General features: G+C 38.8%; 1 protein-coding gene across 1 annotated transcript in view; it reads right to left on the reverse strand.

Moving 5' to 3' along the window:
* The window catches only part of LOC136886748 (uncharacterized), a 595,319-nt gene that overhangs the window by 290,487 nt on the left and 277,735 nt on the right, over window positions 1-27,097 (reverse strand). Inside the window, exon 6 of the mRNA XM_068230940.1 lies at window positions 464-504. Coding sequence (XP_068087041.1) covers window positions 464-504 — 41 coding nt within the window. The remainder of the gene's footprint in view (window positions 1-463; window positions 505-27,097) is intronic.

The following is a 27,097-nucleotide window of genomic DNA, read 5'->3' on the forward strand; positions in this document are numbered from 1 at the left end:
GGGTGCGGAGTCGTAAAGGACACGAGGAAAATTACCAGCATATTCAAGAGCTGCATGCATTTAGATGTGGTGTTATGTTCCAGCCTGGGGTTATGCATGACCGCCGTACACCTTTGATAACAATTCGAGGTCAAGTTAACTGCTTAGTGGTATATCGATGACAATCTTTTAGCCTTTTTTTAGGGATCCATAGTTTGCTGAATTCATTTTTGTCGACGACAACGCCCGCCTTCAGTGATTTTATTCATGTGAGGGACACGGGTATCAAGCATATGACTTGGCCATCTAATTCACCGGATATGAATTTTATTGAGCATGAAAAGGACAGGTTGAAAACTGCTATTTTTGATCGTCCACAACCTTCACATATACTCCCAGATCTCGTTAGAGTTGCCCGGATGGAATGGGACCTTGTTCGTGAAGATGACATCAAGGTACTGTACTGATCGAAAGGATACCACACCGGGCGAGTTCGCCGTGCGCGTAGAGGCGCGCGTCTGTGAGCTTGCATCCGGTAGATAGTAGGTTCGAATCCCACTATCGGCAGCCCTGAAAATGGTTTTCCGTGGTTTCCCATTTTCACACCAGGCAAATGCTGGGGCTGTACCTTAATTAAGGCCACGGCCGCTTCCTTCCAACTCCTAGGCCTTTCCTATCCCATCGTCGCCATAAGACCTATCTGTGTCGGTGCGACGTAAAGCCCCTAGCAAAAAAAAAAAGGATACCACAGGGTGTTGGACAGCTGAGGAATGTCAGAGGAGGCCATGCACAGTACTAAGGCACAGTGAAGAAATGACAACCTTAATTACAATCCCCACACAAATTGTAATCTACTGTTCATTTGTGTTGGGTTTTGGAAGGAAAATATTTGAGTTTGTAAAAGTTTATATTCCCAGGTTTTGTATCTCTGTAATACAACAAACAACGCTCTGTAACTTTATTAACGCATTGCGCGCTCGATATTCCAAACTTTTTTGCGGCGTATGTAATGTACTTTACATGGTAAAAATGATTTAAATTAGAACTTATTCTTTTCAAGGCAAAGTTTTAAATTCAGAATGGATTTAATGAAAATTGTGGCAGGGAAAGGGAGTATCGATTTATTTGGAAATGTAATCTGCTGATGGTGAGGTAGCACAGGGAGTAGATGGTAGGGATTTCAAAAGAGAGAGAATACTAGACTGACGTCACAGAAGTTGAGAGCGTGTAGAAAATGTCAGCTAGAAAATACGGTAGTCTCTATTTCCAGGCTGAGAGGTGCTGAATGAATTTAAAATAGGACGTCACGGCTGCGCCGCTGTTTGCCTGTCAGTCTGAACAACACGCCAGCGGTCGCGCGATTCCCCATTGGTCCATCTGAGGTTCCCCCCCGCCCCACATAATGTTGCAATCATAAATTGTTCCGTGTGTTCCAGATTCTACGTACAGGTGAGGATAACGTCTGTTATAAATAAGGCCCGGATTTTTATGCAGTAACAGGTTAGATTGCAAGCTAATTTGGTTAGTAGGAAGTGTCGGCCACCTGCTCTTCAACAATGTAGGAAGAGTAACATAAATTACAGGGGTTCTGATTGGCCGTACCCCTAATGTTTATGCAAACCCCGTAGCATAGTCATTGTGAAGGTAGTCTATACTTGTTCCTCGCTTCAGGAAGTTTGCATTCTAACCTATTAACACATAAAAATCCGGGCTGTACTAATACTGTTTCACTTAAGGACACAGTGATTTCTTAAGAGAATTGAACGATAAACCTCCTGGACTGCAAACGTCTCCTCTAATCAAGAATTTACTATCCCCATAAGAGCCCTTATTCTCAGCTCTCTCTTGTTTGTGTGATCAATCCATAAACTGCTTTAATGCAGCTCTCCATGCCACACTATCCTGTGCAAACCTTTTCACTCCTACATAACTACTACATCCTACACTTACTCTAATCTTTTTGTCATATTCTTACGTTGGTCTACACTTACCATTTTTTACCGCCTTCACTTCCCTCAAATGTAAATAAACAAGACCTGGGTGTGTTAAGATGTGTACTATCATTACATCCCTTCTTCTGGTCAAATTTAGCCAGATCGTTCTCCTCTCAAAAATTCGATTCAGTATATCTTCATTTATGATCCGATCCACCGAACTCACCTTCAAAATTCTGCTGTAACACCACATTTCAAAAGCTTCTATTCTCTTTCTATCCGAGTTCGTTATCGTGCATGCTTTACTTGCATACAATTCCACATTCCAAAATAGTATTCAAAAACATCTAATTCCTATATCAACGTTCGAAGTGAGCAGATTTATTTTCTTAAGAAAGGCCTGCTTGTGCTAGTCTGCATTTTACGTCTTCCTAACTGCTGGCATAATTATTTTTTCTACCACCCAAGTAACAATACTCATCTACTTCCTTTAAGACTTCATTTCCTAATCAAATTTCTTCTGCGTCACTAAACTTCATCCCACTGCACTGTATTACTTTTGTTTTGGATTGATTTATTTTCATCTTGTACTCCTCCTTCAGCAGACTTTTGCAGACTCGGACAGAATAACAATATCATAGGCAAATCTTTTGATTCTCTCTCCTTGGATCGTTATTCCTTTTCCAAATTTCTCTCTGATTTCCTTTATCGCCTATTGGAAAACTGCAGCCTTGCCTTCTGTAACACCACATTTCAAAAGCTTCTATTCACTGCTTAATAATAATCTGCACATCACTTGAGAGTGTGGACCTCTTTTGCTCTTGTTCGTTCGAATGCAATCCGTAGCTTAATTTACATTCCATTCGAAAAGCCTTTAAACACACAGTGCGATACTAATCAGTGACACATTTAACGTGCATTTTAAGGATATTAAAGCTTGAATCTGTCAGTTTCATCTCCATAATACATTCATTAACGCAATACTTTGTGAACTTCGTTTCAAACGAAGTGTTTTCAGTGTGATGGTAAAAAAAGCAAAATAAGAATCTACGTGTACTAGTAAATGAAAGTGGGAGTGTTTGATATGTAAAGGAAGAACACAATAAAATAGAATATATACGTGAATTTGATGGAACACTCCCAGGTACCCTAGAAACTTGTAACTTCATTCCAGATAGCTGATATCCTAAGACCCCTGTAAGTTTTCAAAACTCCTCGATTAAGCAGTGAGGAGGAGGGGGTCAGAATTTTGAGTTTAAAAGCAAAACAGCATAAGGCTTGCAAGCGTAATATTTGTCATACAGTGGAAAACGTTCTTATTTTCCAAAGCGATGCACTTTACGTTTTTTTGGGAATTTTTAACACCAAACCCTAAGAAAGCACTGAGGTAAATTTTCCAGATATTAACATTTTACATGACGAGTTACCAACATCCTGTTAGCTACCACAGTGTTGAATTTTTCCACTCGCATGAAAGAAACCAGGCTTAAAATGTCGAAAAATGTTAGGTATTTATTAATCCAAATGCAAATGAAAAATCTTAACTGTTCTGAAATTATTTTTTACAGATATAAAATTTAATTTGTTGTGCCCATGTTTAGATTATGTTCATACAAGGTTAAAGGTCCAAAGTAAAACTATTTCCTACAATATGTAAACTAACAAGTAAACTTACAAGTAGAAAAGTTCACATTTCAAACAATTTGATGAAATTCGGCAAGCTGAAGGTGAAGCTCAAGTAGTAAAATATAATTCCCAAGACAAAGCAGAACATTCTAGAGATCGACTTGCGGCTCGAGAATGAAGAGGAAAAAAGAATAAAGTTAAGTTCTCGCGCACCATCAATGCTTGGGCTTAGCACTGGAAAGACCGGCCACGCCAGCCTACGTACAGATCGTCGTAGCACTCAACGGGTTATAGAGGTTAAGTATGCTAATAAAAATGAATATTAAGGGGTAACAATGTACAAAGATAAATATAATCGTGAAAATATATACGGATTGACGAAACATTTCTATGTATTTACACTCTTAAAATTCGGAGCCCTAGAACAGATACACCCAATATCCTCATAAAAATAGAAAACTCCCAGCATTTCTGGGTGGGAATGGGATGAGAAGGGATTAAGTTTTAAAGGATAACTACGTATGCTGATGTTCAAAGGCCATCAATTTTGGGCGGAATTAAAAAAAAATTACTTTCTGAGGAAATCTTGAAAAATCAATAAAAATACTTTTATAACATAGTCATTTATACGAAGTTAAGTGTATGAGACTGGACAAACCATATTTGAAATTAAGAGAGACTCTTTAGTTTCACGTTAGATTTAAAATTCTTAGGAGGCAGGTAGTTATCTGAAATTTTAATACCTATTTTTGTAAACAAAACCATTTATTTTGTGGAAGACATTCAAGGGTTTTTCTATGTAGAAGTATTTCATAATGCGATGAACAATTGGTTATTTAGAGATTCAAATACTTGACTTCGTTAGAGTATCAATTATTTCCTCTAAGATTTTTTTTTTCGCAAGTTGCTTTACGTCGCACCGACACAGATAGGTCTTATGGCGATGATGGAATAGGAAAGAGCTGGGAGTGGGGGGAAAGTGAATGTGTCCTTAATTAAGGTACAGCGCCAGCATTTACCTGGTGTGTGAAAGGAGAAAACCACAGAAAATCATCTTTAGATTGCCGACAGTGGGGTTCCGAATACTCCACACTGGTCACAGTTAAGCGACTTCAGGTACTGAGCTCAAGCTCAGTTCGGTGAAGTTTAGTTAGAGATGAGCATATATAATGGCCTGCTACACCACCACGTTCCGAATGCTGTCCAAGAAAGATAGCATAATGATACACAAAGGTAATTGGAAACGTTGTGATAAAACCTAAATAAAATATAGAGTAACTCAATTAGAACAGCTTTCAGATAGCAGTCTATATTCTCCTGCATGATTTCTGTGAATCAGCAGGGGCTATTGAATTTTGGAGTATGTGTTTCTATTCTCCTCATACATCGTGCATTATAACTTTCGCAGAAGCTAAATTATTGCAATTTTCTTCACATTTATTCAGTTGTTATCGAGGATTATATGGCCGAATGACCACCTAATTCTCCAAACTTCTGAGGGGCCTCGTTTATGGGGCACCAATGAACTACTGTTGGAGAGGATAAATACAGAATGGCGATAATCCTGCAGTGTTGGCGTGGGTATGTCAGAATTTCGCTCGCAGATTCAACTTAGTATCAAATTGTGGTGGTAGTGGAGATAAATAAATCCCGGATGTTTAGGTTGTAATACGTTAGAATGCAAACACACTAAAGCAAATAACAAGTACACTCTACTCGGACAACTGTTCTGCTATGATATTTGCATAAACAGAAGGGTATCGGCCTATTAGAATGCCAAGAACTTATGTTACTCTCGCTACACTACGGAGGAGCGGGTAGAAGTCAGTTCTTACCAGGTAAGTAGATTTACATTCCAATCTTTTACTGCCTAAATATCCGGACTACAGCGATAACTGTATCAAGGGAAAACGCTGTCCGATCTGGACTCTAAGCAAGATAAAATTGTAGTGTTCCGACACTGAGATAAATTTAGGTATCGGAAAAATGCAGAAAATGTCCATGAGGGGTGTGGAAATGAAAGATTGCCTAGGTCCTGCACAGCTAATATCATAGAAGTCGGAAGAATAGAAGAACTGTCCAAGGAAGATCGGGGGTGGGTGGGTAGGTAAGTGGAAATAATGCCAGACTTTCCTACAGGGTCCATGATTCGAAGTCACCCTTCGAAATTGAGATCCCCTTGGGGCTACAACAGGGAGGATGTACCGTGGATATTAGTTTCCTCTTGCTAATTGTTTAACGTCACACTCCCTCAGCGAAGATTTTCGGTAACACAAAAATGGGAATGGGCTAGAATTGGGAAGTTCGCGGCCGTGGATTTAATTAACCTTGAGCATTTGCCTGGTATGAAAATGAGGAACCTCGGAAAACCATCTTCAAGGCTGCCGATGGTGGGATTCTAACCCACTATCTCACGAATGCAACCTCACAGCTAAACGACCCTAATCACACTGCCAAATCGCTCAGTACCGTGGGTGTATTCTGCCAGCCATACGCACAGTGACAGAATGCAGTTGGAAATTCAGACTGAAATTATTTAGAAAATTGAAGACAATGAATAAAACGTGTGAATGCAAGCAATATTGTACCTTCACGTGACTGAGGATATCGTGATGTTTACCATGGAACGTACTATTTCATTAAGAACTCGAAGGACACATTTAAAAAGAAATATTCGGCATAAATAGGGTTTCAAAACCCTGACACTGGCGATGAGTGTAGTTGGCTAGCAAAGTATGTTCATTTCAGTGGAATATACAATGATCTAATGTCTACAACCCATGCAGCTTCAAGATGAGATTAGAGGATACACGTTGGTATTCTCTTTTCTATATGATGCTTTTACATATTAGTTACTTTTCTCCGTATACTTCTGAATCATGCAATACATCACAGTGTCTACTGTGTCATCCCATTACTAACACAATTATCTAAGTAAAATTGCAACAGGATTTGAGTCACATAACAAGACCTTCTAGAGTATTTCGAATGAAATAAAACGGAAAGACTTGCCGTAGTGGAGGGAGTATCGATTTACTCCACAGCTGGACCAAAGCGCTGTTCTTTCTTAAGAGAAACAAGAAAATCGGCAGTCAGCACTTGGTGTCTTCTCCCTGGCTCTGTCTGAATCAAGTAGAGTACAGTCACAGGAACACAATGGGATACAGCATCCAAAAAGAGTGAAGTTTATTAGGACAACGATGGAAGTGCAATCACAAGTTGAATGCAAAGTAACCTTGTATTCAAACTACTGTGATTCGTTGTATGAGCAAATCGCAATGAGTTTCAACACACGAACAAAATAATCAACAACACTATATATTATTATCAATGGTATAGACCGTGTAATGTAAATAAACAGGTAATAACGAAATTAAGGGTCAAGATGCATTGAATAATATAATACATATATGTACTTGCATTAACCACCGCAGTTTCGCTCGCGAATGGTTTAATTGTAAACGGCTAGGGGTAGTATTTTATAACGACTTACTCATCAATGCCAATATTTATTTATAGTATAATGTCGTTTAAATAAAAGTAAATTTGGTATTCAGACACTAAATAATTTACTATGGATAACAAAAGAAAATACAATTTGTTCAACTCATCGCACTTCATGTAAGTCGAATTTCAAGAAATGCAGAAATGGTATTTAATGGATTTATATCAAGAATATTTTAGTGCAAAAATCCTATGTTATAGCCCTTCATGCAAGCAACTCAATGTTGAAAGCTTCCTATGGATATGAGCTACGAATTTTAGAATGAGAACATACTCGTAATTTATTGCTAAAAGTACAATCCTTTTCTTATTCATCGTCATCCGATCGATTAGATTAGTAGTTTAATTTTTTCTACCACTACGAACGCTAAGGTGAGTCAATACATTGTTTCATTTAAATACCACTACGAGCGCTAATGTGAGTCAATGCAAAGTTTCACTTAAGCCCTTATACTGTAACTACATTCGGTGTGGGGATTAAAAAAATTAAAAAAAACGCCTGGGGGTATTGAACCAAGGAAGTAATTACGGAAAGAATTATGTAAATAAGTTAATTTGGCTAGGATTTTGAATGAAAAAGAAAACGAGTAAGGAAACGAGCAATTTTAGGCTGTTTTTTCCGAAACTGCATTTAGGTCAGAAGTTACTTTTGAAATTTGTTGTTTAAGTTTAATAGAGCTATCCAAGACTGACAATTTGAAACCTTTCCGAGTCATTTATCCCTTCAAATTTCGGCATAATTGAGGAAATTGCAAAATTTTACGTTTTTCGTAGTTCTGCTAAGAAATGTTTTCAAAATTAAAATATGAAGCATTTGAAGGGAGATTAAATTCTAGTAGAAATAATATTTTGTTTCTTTTCAGACTTAATTTTTTATGTGACACTTTCAGCACCATCAGATTCATTCCATAAATAGCACGATACTTATGTAGACTTTTCTTGAGGGCTTAATATTTCTGTGAATAAAAGACAAAGATTCATCTTCTTCATAGGATATTATCTACGTTCAGAAAGCGTACACGTTTGCATATAACGTCAAGGCCTACTAACAACCTTAATTGAAGCAGTCTCTACGATCCGTTACGAAAATCACACTTGAGGAGGCTTTGCGAGCTAAGTACGAAAGCCTATTGTTTCCGAAAAGCGCTTGCGTACATCTGGAGAGGGCTCCAGTGTCTCATCACGTCAATGATGTTAGATCCAGGAGGCCTTGGTCCCAATTCGTGTTCATTCGTCCCCAGTCCACTTCAATCGAAGTCTTATGGGCGCTGTGTGCTGTCGTCAACCCTTCAATCAAGAGGGAGAGGCTGGGAGAAGGAATCAATCACACTGAAGACAGTACGTTCGGAATACAATTTTAGGACGGAATTTTCACTGCAATTTTTTCATACTATAAAGAAGGAAATATGTTTCACGTTCTTCGAAATTGTATAGAAAAACTGAAATTCACGATACTCAACTTCTACCAACACGAAAACATACCTTCAAAAAGCGTTTCAATGCTTGTAAAACAGTTAATTAGGTACATATAGGGTGTTCATATTAAAAGTAGCGCAGAGAGTCGCAGATAAAGAAATGTGAACGCTGAGAGCTAAGGTTAGATAAAAGATAGGAAAACTCTGGAGGAATTCATGAATATATTATGGTGGAAATAATTATAAATTCAGTATAAAGGCACGTGGTTTTGCGTGGTGGAGAAGTTATATTTACTTATTTAGTACCGCACGTATTTTTCCAGTCGAATATCATGACTATAATTATTATTATTGTACCAGGGGTACGCCTTCCTCGGTTAGTTAAACTGCGCGCCTTCTCTAAGGTCATCTATGTAAACAAACTTTAACTTGTGAACTAGCGGAAACTTTGGTCTTCAACGGTTAGATTTAGATGTCTCTACCAGCGGTTTATTTGCTCCCTCTAGCGGGCTAAACTCTAATTATTTCATAAAGAAATGTTTATTTTTGAAGTTTATTAATCTGGTTCTTAGGATTGTTTTTTATGTACCGAATTTGTCAACACTTCAGCTGGTTCATCCTCGATTGTAATTAACCTATCAGATTCTTGGAAATATATTTCTAAGCCAATTAAGACCGGGGGTGTGTATATGAATCCTGCCTATCAGTAGAGAGTTCTGGAAGCTTCTCCTTAAAGTACTATAAAAGCAAGGCGCTTTAGGGCCGTTTTGTCTAAATTGTTCCAGTTATTGTGAGTGTGGCGTGTCCGAAGGGGAGGCAGGAGCTTATCTTCCGTGAGGAAGGCCCAGCAACTCATAGTAATGTCGGAATTTTCTTAGACATGTGATAGATCCTGTGGATAGTTTGAGGGGAAGGTTTCAAACCTCTTTTATTTAATGTAAATTTATAAATCTGGTGGTGTAAGTGTAGAATTTTCGGCAAATCTGCGGACTCTGTAGTATTTCCTAATGGGAACTAAGAGCGACGACACTCTGCTGTATCCCATTTAACCTTGCATGTCATCACCCGCTACCCGCAAAATACCACTGGAACACACGTTCAAATCTCCCGCATTTTCGGCGCCGCTGACTAGAGTACGTACATCATTGAACGATCACGTGATGCCCCATACCCCTACAGGTTTGTTGACATTCAATGATATGCAGTTGAGAGTGTGATCTGCATGGAGGGGTGTTGTACCTAATGTTGTGCTCGTGATCTTCGTTCATACTACAGTACAGATGTAATTATTTACTACCGCAGTAAGCTGTACGTACAGTACTCTACTTACACTCGTTCATTGGCAGTGTGATGCTGTTTGTGGAATACGTCCACATGTTGATATGGTACGGCGAAGCTCGGTGCAATGGGAGAGCTGCTCGTCAGTTGTATGGGGAGCGTTTTGCACTCTGCCGGGCACCTAAAAGCGCCCTCTTTGCTAAGGTGTATCAGCGAGCCTCAGAAACGCGTAGATTCATCACCAACAGAGACGAATGTGGTGCTCTACGTCGGCGCAGCACACCCGAATTTGAAGTGGCGGTTCTCCACGCATACTGCGAGTACCAGAAACATAGCAAGGACACTGAATGTGGATCACACAACTGTCTGGCGTGTTCTACATGAGCAGCAGATACACCCGTACCATGCCCAGAGGATACAGGCAATGCAGCCACAGGATGTTGTGTCAAGAGTGCACTTCTGCAGATAGTTCTTGCACCGTTGTGTGGATGATCCCCATTTCCCACGGCGGATTCTTTTCACTCATGAAGCAAAGTTCTCCAGGGAAGGTGTTTTCAATTCTCGCAACTGTCATGTGTGGGCTGTTGAAAACCCGCATACTGGGTTTCAGCAACGATGCGGAGTGAAAATTTGGGCAGGGTGCCTGATTGGATGTATGATTGGGCGATAACTTCTTCCACGAAATCTCACGAGTGCCGCGTACTTGGTATTCCTTGAAGACGTACTGCATGAGATCTTAGACGATGTGCCACTGAATGTGCGTCAAAACATTTGGTTTCAGCACGATGGCGCACCACCTCATTTTTCACTTGCGGTCCGAGATCATCTGCACCAAAGATTTTTGCAACAGTAGATAGGTCGCGGTGGGCCGATTGCTTGGCCTGCACGCTCACCTGACTTGACACCACTAGACTACTAGGTGTGGGGTCAAATGAAATCCTTGATTTACGAGACCCCTGTGGAATCCAAGGAAGACCTACTGGCACGGGTTATGGCTGCGGCGGATGTTGGAGGACCAGGGATTTGTGATCAAGTGCACAAGAAGGTGTGCTGTGGTGGTTTCTTGCTGGTAGCGGACAGACGGACACAAGTTCCTATGATAAGCTTAACCGGCTTGGTTCCCACTGCAAACTCTCAAAGTCTGTAATGGGAATTTAGAAACACCCTGTATAAAATTTCTTTACGTAATTAATGAAACAGTTTTCCTTATTTTCCCACAAACTTACAAAATCTTGATTTGAGGGTTTTAAAAATAACTGATTCAACTCCAATAACGAAATTCTTGCATGTATCAAAAACAATTTGAATTACAAAAAATCATTACACTTTCCCCCAGTTTTTGCTGATCCGGAACTACGAGATGGGAGTAGGCTATTCTAATAATAATAATAATAATAATAATAATAATAATAATAATAATAATAATAATAATAATAATAATAATAATAATAATAATCAGAATCCTTTGCATTGGACAGGAAGGGTCTAATTGAAAAGTTAGAAGCCAAAGAAAGAAAAATCCTGAGAAAAATCCTAGGACCATTCAGAGAAAATTGTGAGTACATGAGACGACGTAACATTGAACTGTAGCTGTATGTGGAAGGGATTACGGACAGCATTCGAAAACGGAAGATTAATTTTTATGGCCCGATAATACCTATAAGCTCACAGAGACTGACCAAGTGGATCTTTTCCCTACTTCGTAAAGAAGCTACTTACGTACTGCCGATCACAATCCCAATGGGGAGTTTTCATCATAATTTCAAGGTCATTTGCCTACTGCTGGTCACTATCGAGTTGGGGAGTATCATAATACTGTAAAGGTAACTTATCTACTGAAAGTCACATTCGACTTGAGGAGTTTTCTTTATAATGTCAGGGCCACTTGCCTACGGCCAGTCATAATGGCATTGCTTGCTTTGCCTAATGTTGGCCACAATCGAGTCGATTGTTTTCCATCGTAATGGCAGGACAACTTATCTACTGCCGGTCACAATCGTGTTGGGGAGTTTTCATCATAATGGCAGGGTCTTCTTTGTCTTCTGACGGTCACATTCAATTTTGGAAGTTTTCAATATAATAGCAGAGTATGCCTTCCCTATTGCCTGTCACAATTAATTTGAGAGTTTTCATTATAATGTTAAGCCTACTTGTAATCGCTGGTATGGTCAATATTTCTTCTGGAGAGGAACACGTTCTTGGATGTTTCAATGTGTGATCCCTATATCTTGAAGGTCAACTTTGAACGTGAAACAGGCAGGAAGTGTACTGATGAAATAAAGCAGGCTCACACAAACGAATGCGGGAATGCTGGAGAAGAATTACAGCTCAAGGATGCAAACGGTTGATATAACGTGGTCAACAGCCGGCCGAAAGGAAGGATAATAATAATAGAAACTGTAAATCCATACAAGCAAAATTAAAACATTTTTGTACCGTGGTCAGAGCACAGTGTCTATATACGGCGGAAAGCATGACGAGAGTACGGATCCAGTTATTGAAAAAAAGGGATGGATTCCTTAGGAAAATCTTATGTCCAAAGAAGTCACTGGATTCAAAACCCAAGTTTCGATTGAGACCGAATAGAGATCTTTATGAAAATGTTGAGAAGACGACAACTACAATGAGCAAAAGAAGTTCATCATTTTATGGGCACATTAAGAGGATGACTCCAAAGAGACAGTCACGCAGGATACTGAGTCTGCAAGAAAAATTAAAGGCACAACATTTATGGCTTAAGGAGGTTCACAAGGACTATGAAGAAGTGGGGACCCAGGAGGGAGATGTACAAGAGAGAACAAGATCTGGGAAGAAAATAGCGGGAGTGAGGGATGCACAGGAGAAACTCGTCAAGTAACGCAACATTTCGAATGAAGAGCGACAAAGGGGGAGTCAAAGACTCAAGAATGTCTGGAAGGAGTGCGAAGAAAAGGGAATAAGTATGAGAGATAGAAGATCTGATGGTTGTGTAAACGTGGTCCATAGGCGATTGTAACGAATGACATAATAATAACTTCATGTGGCTATTTCTAGCCGAGTGCAGCCCTTGTAAGGCAGACTCTCCGATGAGTGTGGGCGGCATCTGCCATGTGTAGGTAACTGCGTGTCATTGTGGTGGAGGAGTGTTGTGTGTGTTGTGTGTGTTACAGGAATGTTGGGGACAGTACAAACCCCCAGCCCCCGACCCACTGGAATTAACCAGTGAAGATTTATAACCCCTGGCCCGGCCGGGAATCGAACCTGAGGCCCTCTGAACCGAACGCCAGTACGTTGACCACCGAGCTCGATAGCTGCGGTCATTTAAGTGCGGCCAGTATCCAGTATTCGGGAGATAGTGGGTTCGAACCCCACTGTCGGCAGCCCTGAAGATGGTTTTTCGTGGTTTCCCATTTTCACACCAGGCAAATGCTGGGACTGTACCTTAATTAAGGCCACGGACGCTTCCTTCCACTCCCAGGCCTTTCCTGTCCCATCGTCGCCATAAGACCTATCTGTGTCGGTGCGACGTAAAGCAAATAGCAAAGAACGCTGACCATTGACAACGAGTCGGACATAATAATAATAATAATAATAATAATAATAATTCCAAGAGTGCGAGAAAGATCTGACAGAGGTGAGCATTACGGAGGGTGGAATCCATGACAGGGTTAGTTTCAAAAGGATGGTGATAAACTACCAGGGTTTTATGGTGGAGACAGAACCCTGAAGACGGGGAGGCCCTTTATAGAGGAGCGGAGGAGATACTGGCAGGACGTCAAAGCCGGCAGATGAACAAGACACAGACACTGAAAATGAGATTGGTTGTTAACACGCAGTCCATAGAGGCTCAATTAGAAAAGCAAAACTCCTCAGATAGTGTATGCCGGTATTTTCATTTGACGCCAATTAAGGCAATTTGCTTGTCAATTTCGATATTTAATTTTGCTCTTTCAGGTGATAGGGAGCTCGACTTATTGCCGATTTTACAGGAATTTTGCAGGCTAAGCGCAGCATATGGTACCTGATATCGTTTACATGGCCATTCGTACCCTATGAAGTGCCGAATAAAACTTCTCCCTTCCTTTAAAAATCGGAACAATCAGATGGATTTGGACCCGTGCTAGTGTTCATCTCAACATCTACCTCTTTACCCCAGCTGTAACACCGGATCATGTCACCATGCATGACATCGATCGTGACTGGGATTCAAAATCCGACTCCACGACAAATCTACAGAGATTTTTAATGACTTCTAAAGCACAGCACAGGGCTATGGAGACGCTCCGCTTATTCACAGAATCTTGCGGACTGAACAGTGAAAATACGTTGAAGAAGTTTAACTTTCAGTTTGAAAGGTTTTAAAATCCGCTGCCTTTCCCAGCAAAGTTTTATAGCCCCACAGTTCAAACATTAGTCTGCTTCTCAATAAAACTTCACATTTCTCTTGATACATTCACGGAGAGAAAGTTTTAATGAAAGTGTTTCTAACGTAGCGGAGACGGTGGTCAATGAAAAGTAAATTAAATGTTCCTTTTTTTCTCGTTCATTTTATATTGTCCTAAGTCCAACGAATACAGTAATAGGTAATCCGAGTATGTATGTGAACGGAACGTACTGGAGAATGGCCCTACAGTTTCTACCAGCAAAATTATTATTATTATTATTATGATTATTATTATTATTATTGACTTGTTATGCCCAACTAAGAAACGCGTTTGAACTTTTTTGTTTTTTCTTCTTCTCTTCCCAATATCTTTTCATCCTCTCGCTGTATTACTTTTTATGTTGTTTAGTCCATTCTGTAATTAGTCGGGTGTGCTTTACAGAAAATTTGTGTTTGTGAATTAGCAGCCAAAGCAGGACTACAAATTTCTTGTGAAAAGACAAAGTATATGGAAGGGACTAGATCGGGTTTCAACAACCAACCATTAATCACCAAATAAGGAAATATCGCTCAAGTAGACAAATTTAAGTATCCTAGGTGAAATTATTGAACCAACAGGGTTAAATCAGGAAGCTAACGAAAAAAGAATTGACAAACTACAAATATACATTTATTATTGTGAGGTGTGCGACGAAAAATTCCGCCCCCCCCGCTTAAAAGGAAAAGTCTACGAACCAATGGCCCGAGTAGTTGGACTCTATGGGTCGGAATGCTGGCCTACACCTAAGAAGCATGAACAGGTTCTACATGGTGTGGAGATGAAAATGTTACGTTGGTCACTGAGTCTTACGAGACTGGACCATGTCAGATGTCAAGATCTCCGAAGGCGATTGCGAGTGGCACCTATCCCAGAGAAGATGCGAGATGCACGACTTAGATGCTATGGTCATGTCGCCTGAAGACCTGCAGACTCAGTGATACATACAGCCCTCCAATTTGATCATGGAGGTTCTCGATCTCGAGGTCGTCCCAAGAAGCGATGGTTCCACCGCATCAAAGAAGAGAGGCGTCTTGTAGGCATTAGTGAAGCTGACGCCCTTGAAAGCGGGAAGTGTGGGATGGCATGTTTAAAAGCCGAACCTGCACCAATGCAGGACTAAATGCTAGGGAATAAGAAGAATAAGAATACTCGAGTCCGTATGTTTAGGCTGTAGTAGGTTAGAATGCAAACATACTAAAGCAAATAACAAGTATACTCTACCCGGACAGCAGTTCTGCAATTACTGTAGATGTCCGTAAACAGTAGGGGCCCGGCTTATTACAACCCCTAAAACTTATGTTGCTCTCGATACACTACAGAAGGGCGGGTAGCCGAATATTCCTACCGGGTAAGTTTTCATTCTAACCTATTACTTTCCATACGTCCGGACTGTTATTTTCTTCTTCTTATTGATTCGTTATGCCCAGATAATTAGACCATTTGCAGTTATTTAGCATAATGTTTCTTCTTCCCTTCCCAAAATCTCTTCATTCGTTCAATGAGTTTCCTTTTTGTGTCCCACTGTCCGTCCTGCATATATTCTCGAAGGTTTCTCTGTACATTTATTGCTAACTAGGTTTCTAAACTTTTTTCTGACTTGAAACATTTCTTTGGTAATACAAAATTCTTGTGGATCTAGTTAGTTTATTTCCACTAAACAATTGTTGTGGTTCTTTAGAATCGTACTAGATTTTGAAATGTCTTTCTCGGCTATTTTTAATCATTCTGTATAGATGTTCGTAGAATTCTAATCGCCTTTCGGTAATAATAATAATCTCTCCATCAAAACTAAAATCAGGCACTACAAGACAGCAATTAAACCAGAATGTCTTTATGCTACAGAGTGTATGTTCTCCATGTAATCAGGAGAAAAAGAAGAGATAATGATTTAGTCCTCTTGCTGTATCAGGGACAGTTCTAGGAATAAAGAGATTACGGTGTAGACCGGCCAAGTCCATACATTCTGTCAGTGCGTGTACCGCGGTTAGATGACCTCCACAAGTAAGGCTACGTGTAGGGAGTTCCTCTCCCTTCAGTAAATAAGAGTGTGGCTATACTATGACCAATCCTTAAACGACATAATACCACTGATACTTCCTTGATGACCGGAAATAAGTTTTCGGTACCTTGAACAGAGCATAGTTGACAGAGAAATGGTCTGTCATCCCTTCTACAAAAGGGTCAGTAGTACTAGTATCACAAGGGAGCGAATGTCATTGATTGGTACCTTGCAAGGTAATGCCCGCAGTGTGACCGCCTCTCTTGTAGCCTGATCTACTAGTTCGTTTCCTGCTGCATCCATGTGGCTAGGAACCCTGATAAACGAAACTCTGGTGCCAAAAGCACATAATTTGACCAGCAGGTCATGTATACGCTGCACCAGTAGGTGCTCCGGGAAACAGTCACCAGTCGATTGTAAGGAACTGAGAGAGTCAGTACACAACAGGAATGGAGCGTGCCTCAGAACTCCTAGGATTGCACATAACTCTGTTGTGTACACGCTGCAAGGCTGAGGGAAGGGAAACGAATACCTTCGCGATGTAAAACGAATAACAAACTTTCATTTCTATCTGTGTACAAAAGCGCTGAACCAGGATATCGGCTGATAACAGACTTAGAAAGAATCCGATAAATATCTGGCGGGGACTTGGCCTCTAAAGACCCAACGCCAAATTCAGACATTTAAAATATATTTTTGTGTTTAATGGGCTCTTAGATAACAAAATATGAAAAATCTGGAAAAGAGTTTATTTTCGGTGGAAGAAAATTTTTAGCCGTATGGGATTTTGTGTGTTCTGTGGGTGAGGGGGTTTTTGACATTAACTTCATTTCTTTTCTGTTCAGTTTGAAGATGTAATATATGGCATGCCTGTAAAAGCAGTATTTTTGAAATAGTCTGGAGGGAAGTTCTAGGATTATTTTTGGTTTTATCACATCGGATATGTCTAGGACTATGCCAAATTTTGACATTTACATCTATACCTTGCCTCAGGATAGGACAACAATTACAAACATAAAACGCAGTATGTATCATGTATGATACAAAAGGTCACCACAAGTTACACTAATCATCTGAGGCAGAAATAGATAAACGAATGTCGTATTATGTACGATACATTTGGTCACTAGAGGTTAAGTACCTACATCTTTGTTGTTATTTACACAACAGGAATATTCATCCTGGGATGCCACAACCCGCTCTACAACAGCGATAACACAGCCTGAAATGTCTAGAACTTAAGCCGGCAATTTGTCCGTTCACGCCGTGACGAGAATGTGCATACTTTCCAGGCGTTCGAAATGGCGATACGAAATTAATTTTTTGAAGGGTCCGTATTTACCTTCGGTACGGTGTTCAAACCCAGCATTAGCTAAGGATGGCTTACTAACCACGGAGGCATCCTGCAAGGAGTCTTATCTAACTAGGGAAGTAAATATGTGTTCAAAAGCCCGTACCTCCTATCCAGGCTTAATAGGATCTGTCTGGATGAAATCTAGCCACAATATATGAGATTCGCCACAAACAAGGGATTCTTGAATGAGTGAACCAGAATACGCCTCATGGACACAAAGTGTTCATCAAAGAGGTGGTCGCCAAATAGGAGCTCTTTCAGTGTAGACTAAGGGGCTTGATTTGATCTAGTTTCGTTGTATTACGGGGGTATATCCTTTTCGGATATGGGTTATTATTTAAAAATTATTCTACTCGGTCATAACACTGTATAGACTTTGAATATTTCCCTCCCAGGTGTATCCCCATTTACAAAAACAAGTATATAAAACAGAGCTGTGCAAGTTAACAAATAGGTTTGTCACTCAGTAAAATCATCTCTTAATTAATTTAATTGGTTCATATCCTAAAGGAAACTCCTTGTTGATAGAACTGTTCTCCTTAGTCATTTTCTGCTTTCTCCGTTTTCATATAATTGTCACATCCTAGCTTCTTCTCGACGTATTTCTAGTACTTCATCCTAGATCATCCTTTACCTTTCTTCCCAAACTTTTTTCCTTCAATGATGAAAATTTTGCATTTGATTATATGTGCAAGAAATTTCTTTTTTTCTTTTCCATTTCCTATAATAATCTCTCTTCTTGGACTTCCCTTAAAACTTCCAGATTGGTATTCCAGCTCTATCTTAGAATTTTGCCCGCTATCAACATTTCTGCAGTTTAAGACAGTTCTTTTCAAGTTTACTTCCAGTTCCTTTTTTCACTTATACAATGCAGTTTACTCTACACAAATGACTTTGCGAAGGAATTTCGAACATCTATATTCGTATGTTTGAAGATTGAAATAAATAAATAAATGAATAAATTCAGAAGTCATTGGTTTTTATCTTGGTCTCTATTTCCTTAATTTTCTTTCCTAACATCATTGCTTTCCCAGGTACAATAAACGAAAGGAAAATAAAGGACAGGGAGACGGATAGAATAACAGATAATTATATAAATTTAAGCACAATAACCGAACATGACCACAATATATGAACATGCCTGCTTTTGGGCTTAGAATATGAGGGAGCGAGTGCAGATTCGTTGGTTGCTCCCCTTTTAGTAACCTTTTACAGAGAGTACATGTAATGCATCCTGTCATTCTACTTACAGGGAAGGTAAAGAGTTCAGATAAATAGAAAGAAGCATAGAGCATCATGATCTATGACAGCTGATCCAACACACAACATTCCCATGCCATGTCACAAGATAGCCCCACCTATCACGATATACGTCCAAGAAATGGTCATTGATTTAACACACAATTGTTCAGCCGTAAATATTGTATTCACAAGATACATATTATGAGAACAATTCGGTGACGTTACCGGGCTTTGCTGTGACCTAGTCTAAAGGCCAATCAAAGACAGTGGGAACTGGTTTAAAACACGACGCAATTTGTACCTACTGTGCATAGAAATCAGAGTGCACATCTTATGAAATATTGTTTAGGGACATGGGGGTGAGAGAAATGTATGGATGAGGAGGATAGGAGGAATACTGATAATGAAACTCAGTAGTAAAGTTATTGAAGAGGGAGTGGATGCACCCGGGAAGAATTGCTAAATTGTTCAACATTGTTAAGGGAATTAGGTACGTAAATTATTCTTATAGCATATTAAATAAAATAAACATTTATGTCTTTTTAAATTGCATGTTTTTATGAAATAATATTCATTTGAGATGTCGGATGTGGTATTCAGATACTGAGGATCACTACTGTGCTGAACCTCACTTTCGGGCTCACTTCTCCAGGATACCCAATGGACCTCTATAGCATGCCCGAGAAGTCTTGTTTTTGTAGTTGTTTTATTTCTTTATTACCATAATGTTTTAAAAATTCATTTCAGGCAATCATCTCTCCTAAAACATGTAAGTGTTAAAATTGCTTCATGACGTTTTCTGGACAGTTGTTTATCCGTGCTTTCTTTGTATTTTATAATTATGCTATAGAATATTAGGTTTTGTATACTTACTCCTTGGCACTACAGCCCACGCAGGGCCTTGGCCTCTCTGAAAATTGTGGCCCAATCTTCATAATCTTCAGCACGCTTCCTCCGTCTTCTTATTACCACACTTATAAAAACCTCCTTCACATCATCCATCATCTTCGAGGTCTACGCTCCCATCTTCAACCACCTGGATTTCCTGTGTAGATTTTCTTGACATACTTATCATCTGGCATTCTCTCTACATGTCCCAACCACCTTTATCTGTTACTTTTTATTTCAGACACAATATTTTGATATCTTCTTCCAGTTATCTATTTTCCTTCATTCACTGTATCAAACATTTTTCTCAGTAAACTCTTCTACCATATTTCAACAATTCTTAATCTGCTCTGGTCATTGTTCATGATTCAGAACTGTTCGTTACCACAGGTCGTATTACCGTTCGATAAACTGCCAGCTTCAGTCTTCTACTAAAGCTGCGTGATCTGAACACTTTCACTAAAGTTAAGTAAGCCCTATTACATGCAGCAATGCCCGGTTCTTTTTCTTCACTTTTATATACTGCGTGTAATAAAAATCCACAGTTCTGGCCCTTCAAGAAAGCAACTCAGTGTTGAAAGCATCCTACGAATATGAGCTACGAATTTTTTGTGAATAAAGTATAATAAAGCATGAAAATATATTCTTTATTCCTAAACATTTCAATAATTTTCTTAACCAACGTTATCAGTCAATTACATTAGCAATTTGCATTTTAATACCACTACGAGAGCTAATGTGAGTCAATGCAGAGTTTCACTTAAGCCCTTATAACTACATTCGGTGTGGATATTTTTCAAAAAATTGGAAAACACCTGAGGGTATTGAACCAAGGAACACATTACAGAAAGAATAATGTAAATAAGTTAATTTGGCTAGGATTGGAATAAAAAAGAAAACGAATAAAAAAACAAGAGATTTTATGCTTTTTTCTGGAACTGCATCAAGGCCGGATGTGATATTAAAAAAATGTTTTTTTAGTTTGGTAGGGCTATCCAAGACTCAAAATTTGAAACTTTTAAGCCCTTTCACCCTTCAAATTTCGGCACAGTTGAGGAAATTCTTTAATTTTGAGTTTTTCCTTGTATGGGGACCCATACATTGTCTGCTATAAAATGTTTTCAATATAAAAATAAGAAAAGACTATAATAAACTGTAACCTCTCCCGGATCAGCGTTTTCCGAGATTATGGGAGACGGGTATTATCTTATCTTAGAAGGCAGTTTTCTGGCACACGGTGATAACGCGAGGAAGAAGATGAACTCTGGTTCCCTAGTGATCACGGTGTCGGTTTTCTGTACACACAAAATTGTCTAATCTACATTGATGATTAAAGGCCGGATTTTTATGCAGTAACAGGTTAGATTGCAAACTAATTTGGTTAGTAGGAAGTGGCGGCCACCCGCTCTTCCATAATGTAGCAAGAGTATTATAAGTTATAGGGGTCTGACAGGCCGTACCCCTAATGTTTATGCAAACCCCATAGCATGATTGTTGTGAAGGTAGACTATACTTGCTATTCGCTCCAGTAAGTTTGCATTCTAACCGATTAATGCATAAAAATCCGGCCTCTATTGATGACGCTAATTTCAGATAGAGCCCGCAGCCCGAAAACGTATCGACGTTAAATAAAAAAACCTGTCTAAACAAGTGGAGTTCCTATTAATTGTTGTATAACTGTACGAGTGCGGTCTGGTGCCGTTATTGATCCGTCCGACGCCCCTTTGGAACGCCATGGGCAACGCGGACATAGGTGGGTGTAATGCACTTGATAAATGTGTAGGTGGGTTTAACACTTTAATGAGGTATTTAAAATACCCGCAGGGGAATTATTTATTCAGTCACTCAATTGCCATTCCACATGCATGATGAACTGAAAACATACGAATTTTAACTCCATGACGATCGAATTAATAATAATAATAATAATAATAATAATAATAATAATAATAATAATAATAATAATAATCATAAATAGTTATCATAAAAATCATAGCTCGGATGTTTAGGCTGTAATAGGTTGGAATGCAAATATACTAAAACAAATAACAAATATACTCTACGTGGCAAGAATTCTGCTATGAGATTTGCATAACTATTAGGGTACCGGCCCTTTAGAACCCCTACAACTTATGTTACACTCGCTACACTATTGAAAATTGGGTAGACGACAGTTCCTATCTGGTAAGTTGGTATACATACTAATCAATTACTGCATAAACATTCGGGCTCTAATAATAATAATAATAAATAATAATAAATAATAATAAATAATAATAATAATAGTAATAATCCATTTTTAAAAGTGGTTAAGGGATTTTAATACTGTATTAGTCGACAATCTAATGTATCTTTCGTTTCATCCGCAAACAGATTTGTGCCGAACGACCTTGTCACGAAAACCCTGTGGAACAGCCTTTAACCTATGCCCATCTGTGTTCTTGAAGGAACAAAGGAAACGCAGTCTAATGATTGATGCCCCCTTTTTCAAAATTAAAGAAACTATGATTATTATCGTCGCGCTCCCCCTGGTAGGTAGTTTTCCATTTACCTGAGTTAACTTGGTAACAGTATTCTAGGCACTGCGATACTCTGGATTCGATCCTGAGTATAGAGGCAGTGGATCATCGATTCATAATCTTCAAGTTTAATCTTCTAACGAACTGATTAGGAAGATGAAATATCTATGAAAATACAATTGACGATATTTAGAAGCTACGTAAAATCATTGTTGACTTACAGGACGAGAGGCCTAGAGGGTAACAGTACCTATACACAATTATTCATGAACCTGTGGCCTTATGAAATTTTGGAAGTGTGTTTCCCAAAATTTATTTGCAATGAAGAGCAGTGTAGCTGCAAAGGGGAATCTCACGATGTGGAGATCAAGGGTTTGCATTAGACCTACAGTCCTTAAAAATGGAACAGTGCGGAGAGACAAACTCTTCAGAATATCCACGGGCATCAGGGACAACGAGTAATACAGTAGAGGTCCAAGAAGGAGGAGACGAGAAGGGTGGGAAGGACGTGTGGAGAGGTGAAGGTGAATGCTTGAAGCAAGGTATGCTGATGATCGATAGTCCCGTTCTCCTGTTAGTGAGGAGGGGATGAGGTGAGATAAAATTAAATGACTTTTTAAGGGCCGGATCCTCTTCCTGACACCAAACCTCAGTTGAGGAGCTAATGGAGATGAAATGAGTGATGGTGAATGAAACTGCGTAAGGATGTGAGAGAAATAGGCTGTGGCCTATGAGAAGGAACTCTCCTGGCATTTACCTTGAAGTGAAAATGGGAAACCACGGAAAACCACTTTCAGGACAAGTGGCGGTGCGGTTCGAAACAAGTCACCTCACGAGTACAGAGTTTGGCCCCATAGCTGCAAACACTCCACTAGATTTGATGACTGATGGATGAAATACTATAATTTCTCCCGTGTATTACAGTATTACTTATGTATTTTAAACATTTCATTAAAAGTAATAATAATATGAACGCTTTAACTACAATTTACCCTTAAGCTTTAACTGTTTCTTAGGTTTCTTAAACTATCCAGAGACAGGAAAAAAATGAACCCAGTATACATTGGAAATAACTATCATCTGTCATGAGACTCAAATGTGATACAATCTTATATCACCCCCACAGAAGAAGAAAATCAATTGTGAAAACTAAATCCTACTAGATAACCTGCAGATTATAAAACCGGAATGAAATCCTGGAATTTGATTATATAATAATACGACTTATAGCTTCTGCAAAACAGAGAGTTGAAGAAACCTTGAATAAACCTGTATCCTTCCTGCTACTAATACTTCACAACGAATATGTTCTGAACAGGTCAACAATGCCATTATGCAAAGCCTTGAACAGGTACTGGACTACAATGGGAATAGTAAATCTGCACTGAAAAGCTAAGGATTGCTTGGCAGTGTATGTAGCAAAAAATGTCACCGGTTGGTGGGACGGAGAACTGAAACTACTGTGTGTTTGGAAATGTAAATTTTAATTTTTTTATTTGTCTGAAGGATTTAATTTTTTTTGCAACTCTGGACTCTACTGGAATTTTGTGTAACTGAAATATGTTTGTAAATTTTTTTAAAATTATGGAAACATCAAGAAACATTGAACTGTATGAACATTGCAACATGCAGAAGTGTTTTGAAGTGATTTTTTTAAATGTAGTTTTTATGTAATCTGTTGTAAAATTTGTAAGGTGATTTATTTTGGAGCATCCTGTACCTGTACCACACGTGCGGTTTCCTATGATGAAATTTTGGTGTGGTAATCGTAATGTTCCAGAACTTGTGTAATTGCTAACGATGTTAAAATTACCATATATGGTAACGAGATTTCCTATTGGCAAAAGGTCCAGGAATCTAGGGTAAGTTTGATGTTATTGGTTGATTGTAATCGGGCTATTTCCGGTCTTCTTGCCGGCTTGGGAAAAATGATGCGTGTGCTCGGCGTCATTTTCCATCCGACCGCCCTCGCGAGCGTTCGCGCTCGAGGGCTACCCTCGGGAGCTCCTGCCTTTCCGAGGTATGTGTTATTTCAGTGTTTTTGCAATGTTTTCTGGTTTCGTTTCATTTAGTTTAATTCCTTTTGTGTTTCATTATTTCTTCGCTTAATGTCATTTTAAAGTTTAATTTGATGTGTCCGAGTTTACCCTAGGTTCCAATTGCCGTAGTTTCAAGTCTTTCATCCATTAAATACTTTCGTTTTAAACTATACCTTTAATGTAGAATCACCTTCATTGTTAAAACAAGTTTTATGTTAAGTTACTTAAGTATGTCTTGTTTCCGTGTCGTGGAACTGTATTCTGTAAAATTTTGTCATTTTTAATATAGTTGAGCTAGAGGGTGTTTCGTGCAAGTCTTTTCTCCCCCATAACGTCATACGTTCCCATGGACCTCAGTAGGGCTTCCCAGCACGTTCCACTTCCTGTCTTAGTTGTCATTTTTAGGAGGCCTGTAAGTGTTCCCTGTATTTGGTTTATATGAATTCTCCGCCACTGCGTCATATTCCTACCTCCTTATTCAGATTAAGTATTATCTTATTTATTACTAGTTATATTAATTATTATTATTTATGGTAACCGTAATTGTCCCGAACAGCGGTAACATTTGTTATTATTTTTATTTATGTACGCGCTCCAAGTCGCGCGGTTACAAAAAAAAAACCCATTTTTAGCAGCTATTTTAGCCTGAAAATAAGTTCACTTCTGACATCTGTACGAGTAATATGGCTGCATGTTTATCATGATAAATATATTCCTAAACAATGGTCCCATGTACGAAACTTGTGGCACTCCCGAATGAAAATCCGACACCGTATAGTTTTATAATGACCATGTTAAGAAAGCTATGTTTTATACGAAAGATTTTCTTGTACTTTCACAGTTGTGATTATTTTATCGATTTTATTTTCGTTAATACGAACATTAATAATATTTTGGAATATAACTGTATAATTAACATTCATGACAGAGCACCATTTCTTTACATTTTCTTCTACACACAGATATACTTCTTTTGTTACACATATTGTTCTTTCGAGGCTGAGACATTAAATTATAATGACAGAAAGAGCAGGACATTATTACGACTCTAGAATATTTGCTCGGATATTAATTTGTGACCTGTGGTGATCCGTCTCATTAGTAAACGCGCAAGTCAGTGAGCAGCAGAGCGGAAACTACTGTATACTGGATAACGGGCACAGACAAGTTTCTTGGTGGCTTATCCTTGTAAAAGGGAGAAACTCGAAACTTGGGAAGTTGTTCGTCTTAGAGTTAGAGCGGTAATTTATATTGAGGAAACATCCTTTGTCTCTTGTTGAAAGTTTGTACAGGGAATTGTTGTGTTAAATTGTCCCTTAACCGGAAATAACGACCATAACTCTCAGGTTATCACCAGCAATAATACTGTACTGTATAGTTAGCTATCGTTCTTAACATAGTAATTATATAACTACAATTTGTAGGATTTTCATCGGAGAGTACTACAAGTTTCCAACATAGGACCATTCTTTCTCAGTATGTTTATCATGATTTGCTTACGTTCATGGAGACAAATTTGACCAAATTACCAAAAGTTCAAAGTGACTTACTAACGTGTTATTGCAATAATATCAATCCTCTGATAGTAATAATTATTTAATTGAAAATCCGCTCGATTTTTTGAAACTAGCGATTAAGCATGAGCGTTAGGTTCAGAAGCTGATAATTTTAATTTAATTTTATAATTCATGAAGCTATAAATATAGTTGTTTATTAACATTTTGAGATATTTACCTATGTAGTTGATTTTTCTCTTTTTCTTGCTGTTTAATATTGCACTAATACATGGAAGGTTTTCGGCGCCGCACGTACGGAAACGTGCTAGGACTGGGAAGATATTGATAATGCCTTAACTGAAGTATGTCCCATTTACCTAGTGTGAAAATGGTGTGCCGACAGTGCGATTCAAGCTCACAAATAAGTGAACCAAACCGCACAGTCAAGTCCCCTTTCAGAAAATAAAATGTTCGTAAATATATCTTTCAATAAATGGAACTAAAACTGATTACGATTAATTTATCTCTATCAACCGAATTGTTTCCGAGAGACATATATATGAAATGGGGAGTGGACAAGTGTAGGATTCAGTTCGTCGAAAGGAGGAAACCGACTCAGGACCTATGAAACTATCACGAATGAAATAATCAGTTCTCCTGAGTATGACGAGATGAAGCCTCTTTGAGGTGATCAGTCATGGGCACCCATCAATACTTCACATTACAGCCTGCACTGTTGCTAGGCAACATCGCGTAACACATTTTTATAGCTAATTTCGTGACGCTGATTTTCAGATGAATCCTAGCCATAAGACACATTTATGATCGTAAGCAACTCATGATGAAGATATTGGGAAAGAATGGTTCTATGATGGAAACTTGTGGTCCTCGCGAATGAAAATCAGTGCTGTAAAATTCGGTTTTGACCTTCACGATTTGGAACTTAGGTGATTTGCTACACTCGCTTCACCTCTTCGTAACGTTTGTATGTACTGTATTAAGGAAAATATGGGAAAACAAAATCGTCTTCTCCCTTGATAACCACCACATAGCGATGAACTACTACTCTCCGTCAACAACTACACATTCGACAATCGTATTTAAATATGGTTTAACACATATTTTACAACGTCACCAGAAGCAGAGTTGTCAACTATTGCATCTCAAAATATTGTCTACCAAACAGAATACATATAAAGTCCTGGAAAAATATATCAGTGCTACCAAACAGCATGAAAATGAAGTACTATAGCAATCCTTGACCTATCACCCCTAGGTATTGCCATTTTTGGTGCTTTTTCGCCCTACATTTTACCCCATAGGGATCGAAATCCTCAAAAATTGTTCTTAATTGTTACTTATAACTTAAAATGAACTTCTACTCCAAATTCACTCTTATTGTTAAAGTGGTTCCGGAGATA

This window comes from Anabrus simplex, chromosome X (genome assembly GCF_040414725.1).
Source record: "Anabrus simplex isolate iqAnaSimp1 chromosome X, ASM4041472v1, whole genome shotgun sequence".
Taxonomy (NCBI): Eukaryota; Metazoa; Arthropoda; class Insecta; order Orthoptera; family Tettigoniidae; genus Anabrus; species Anabrus simplex.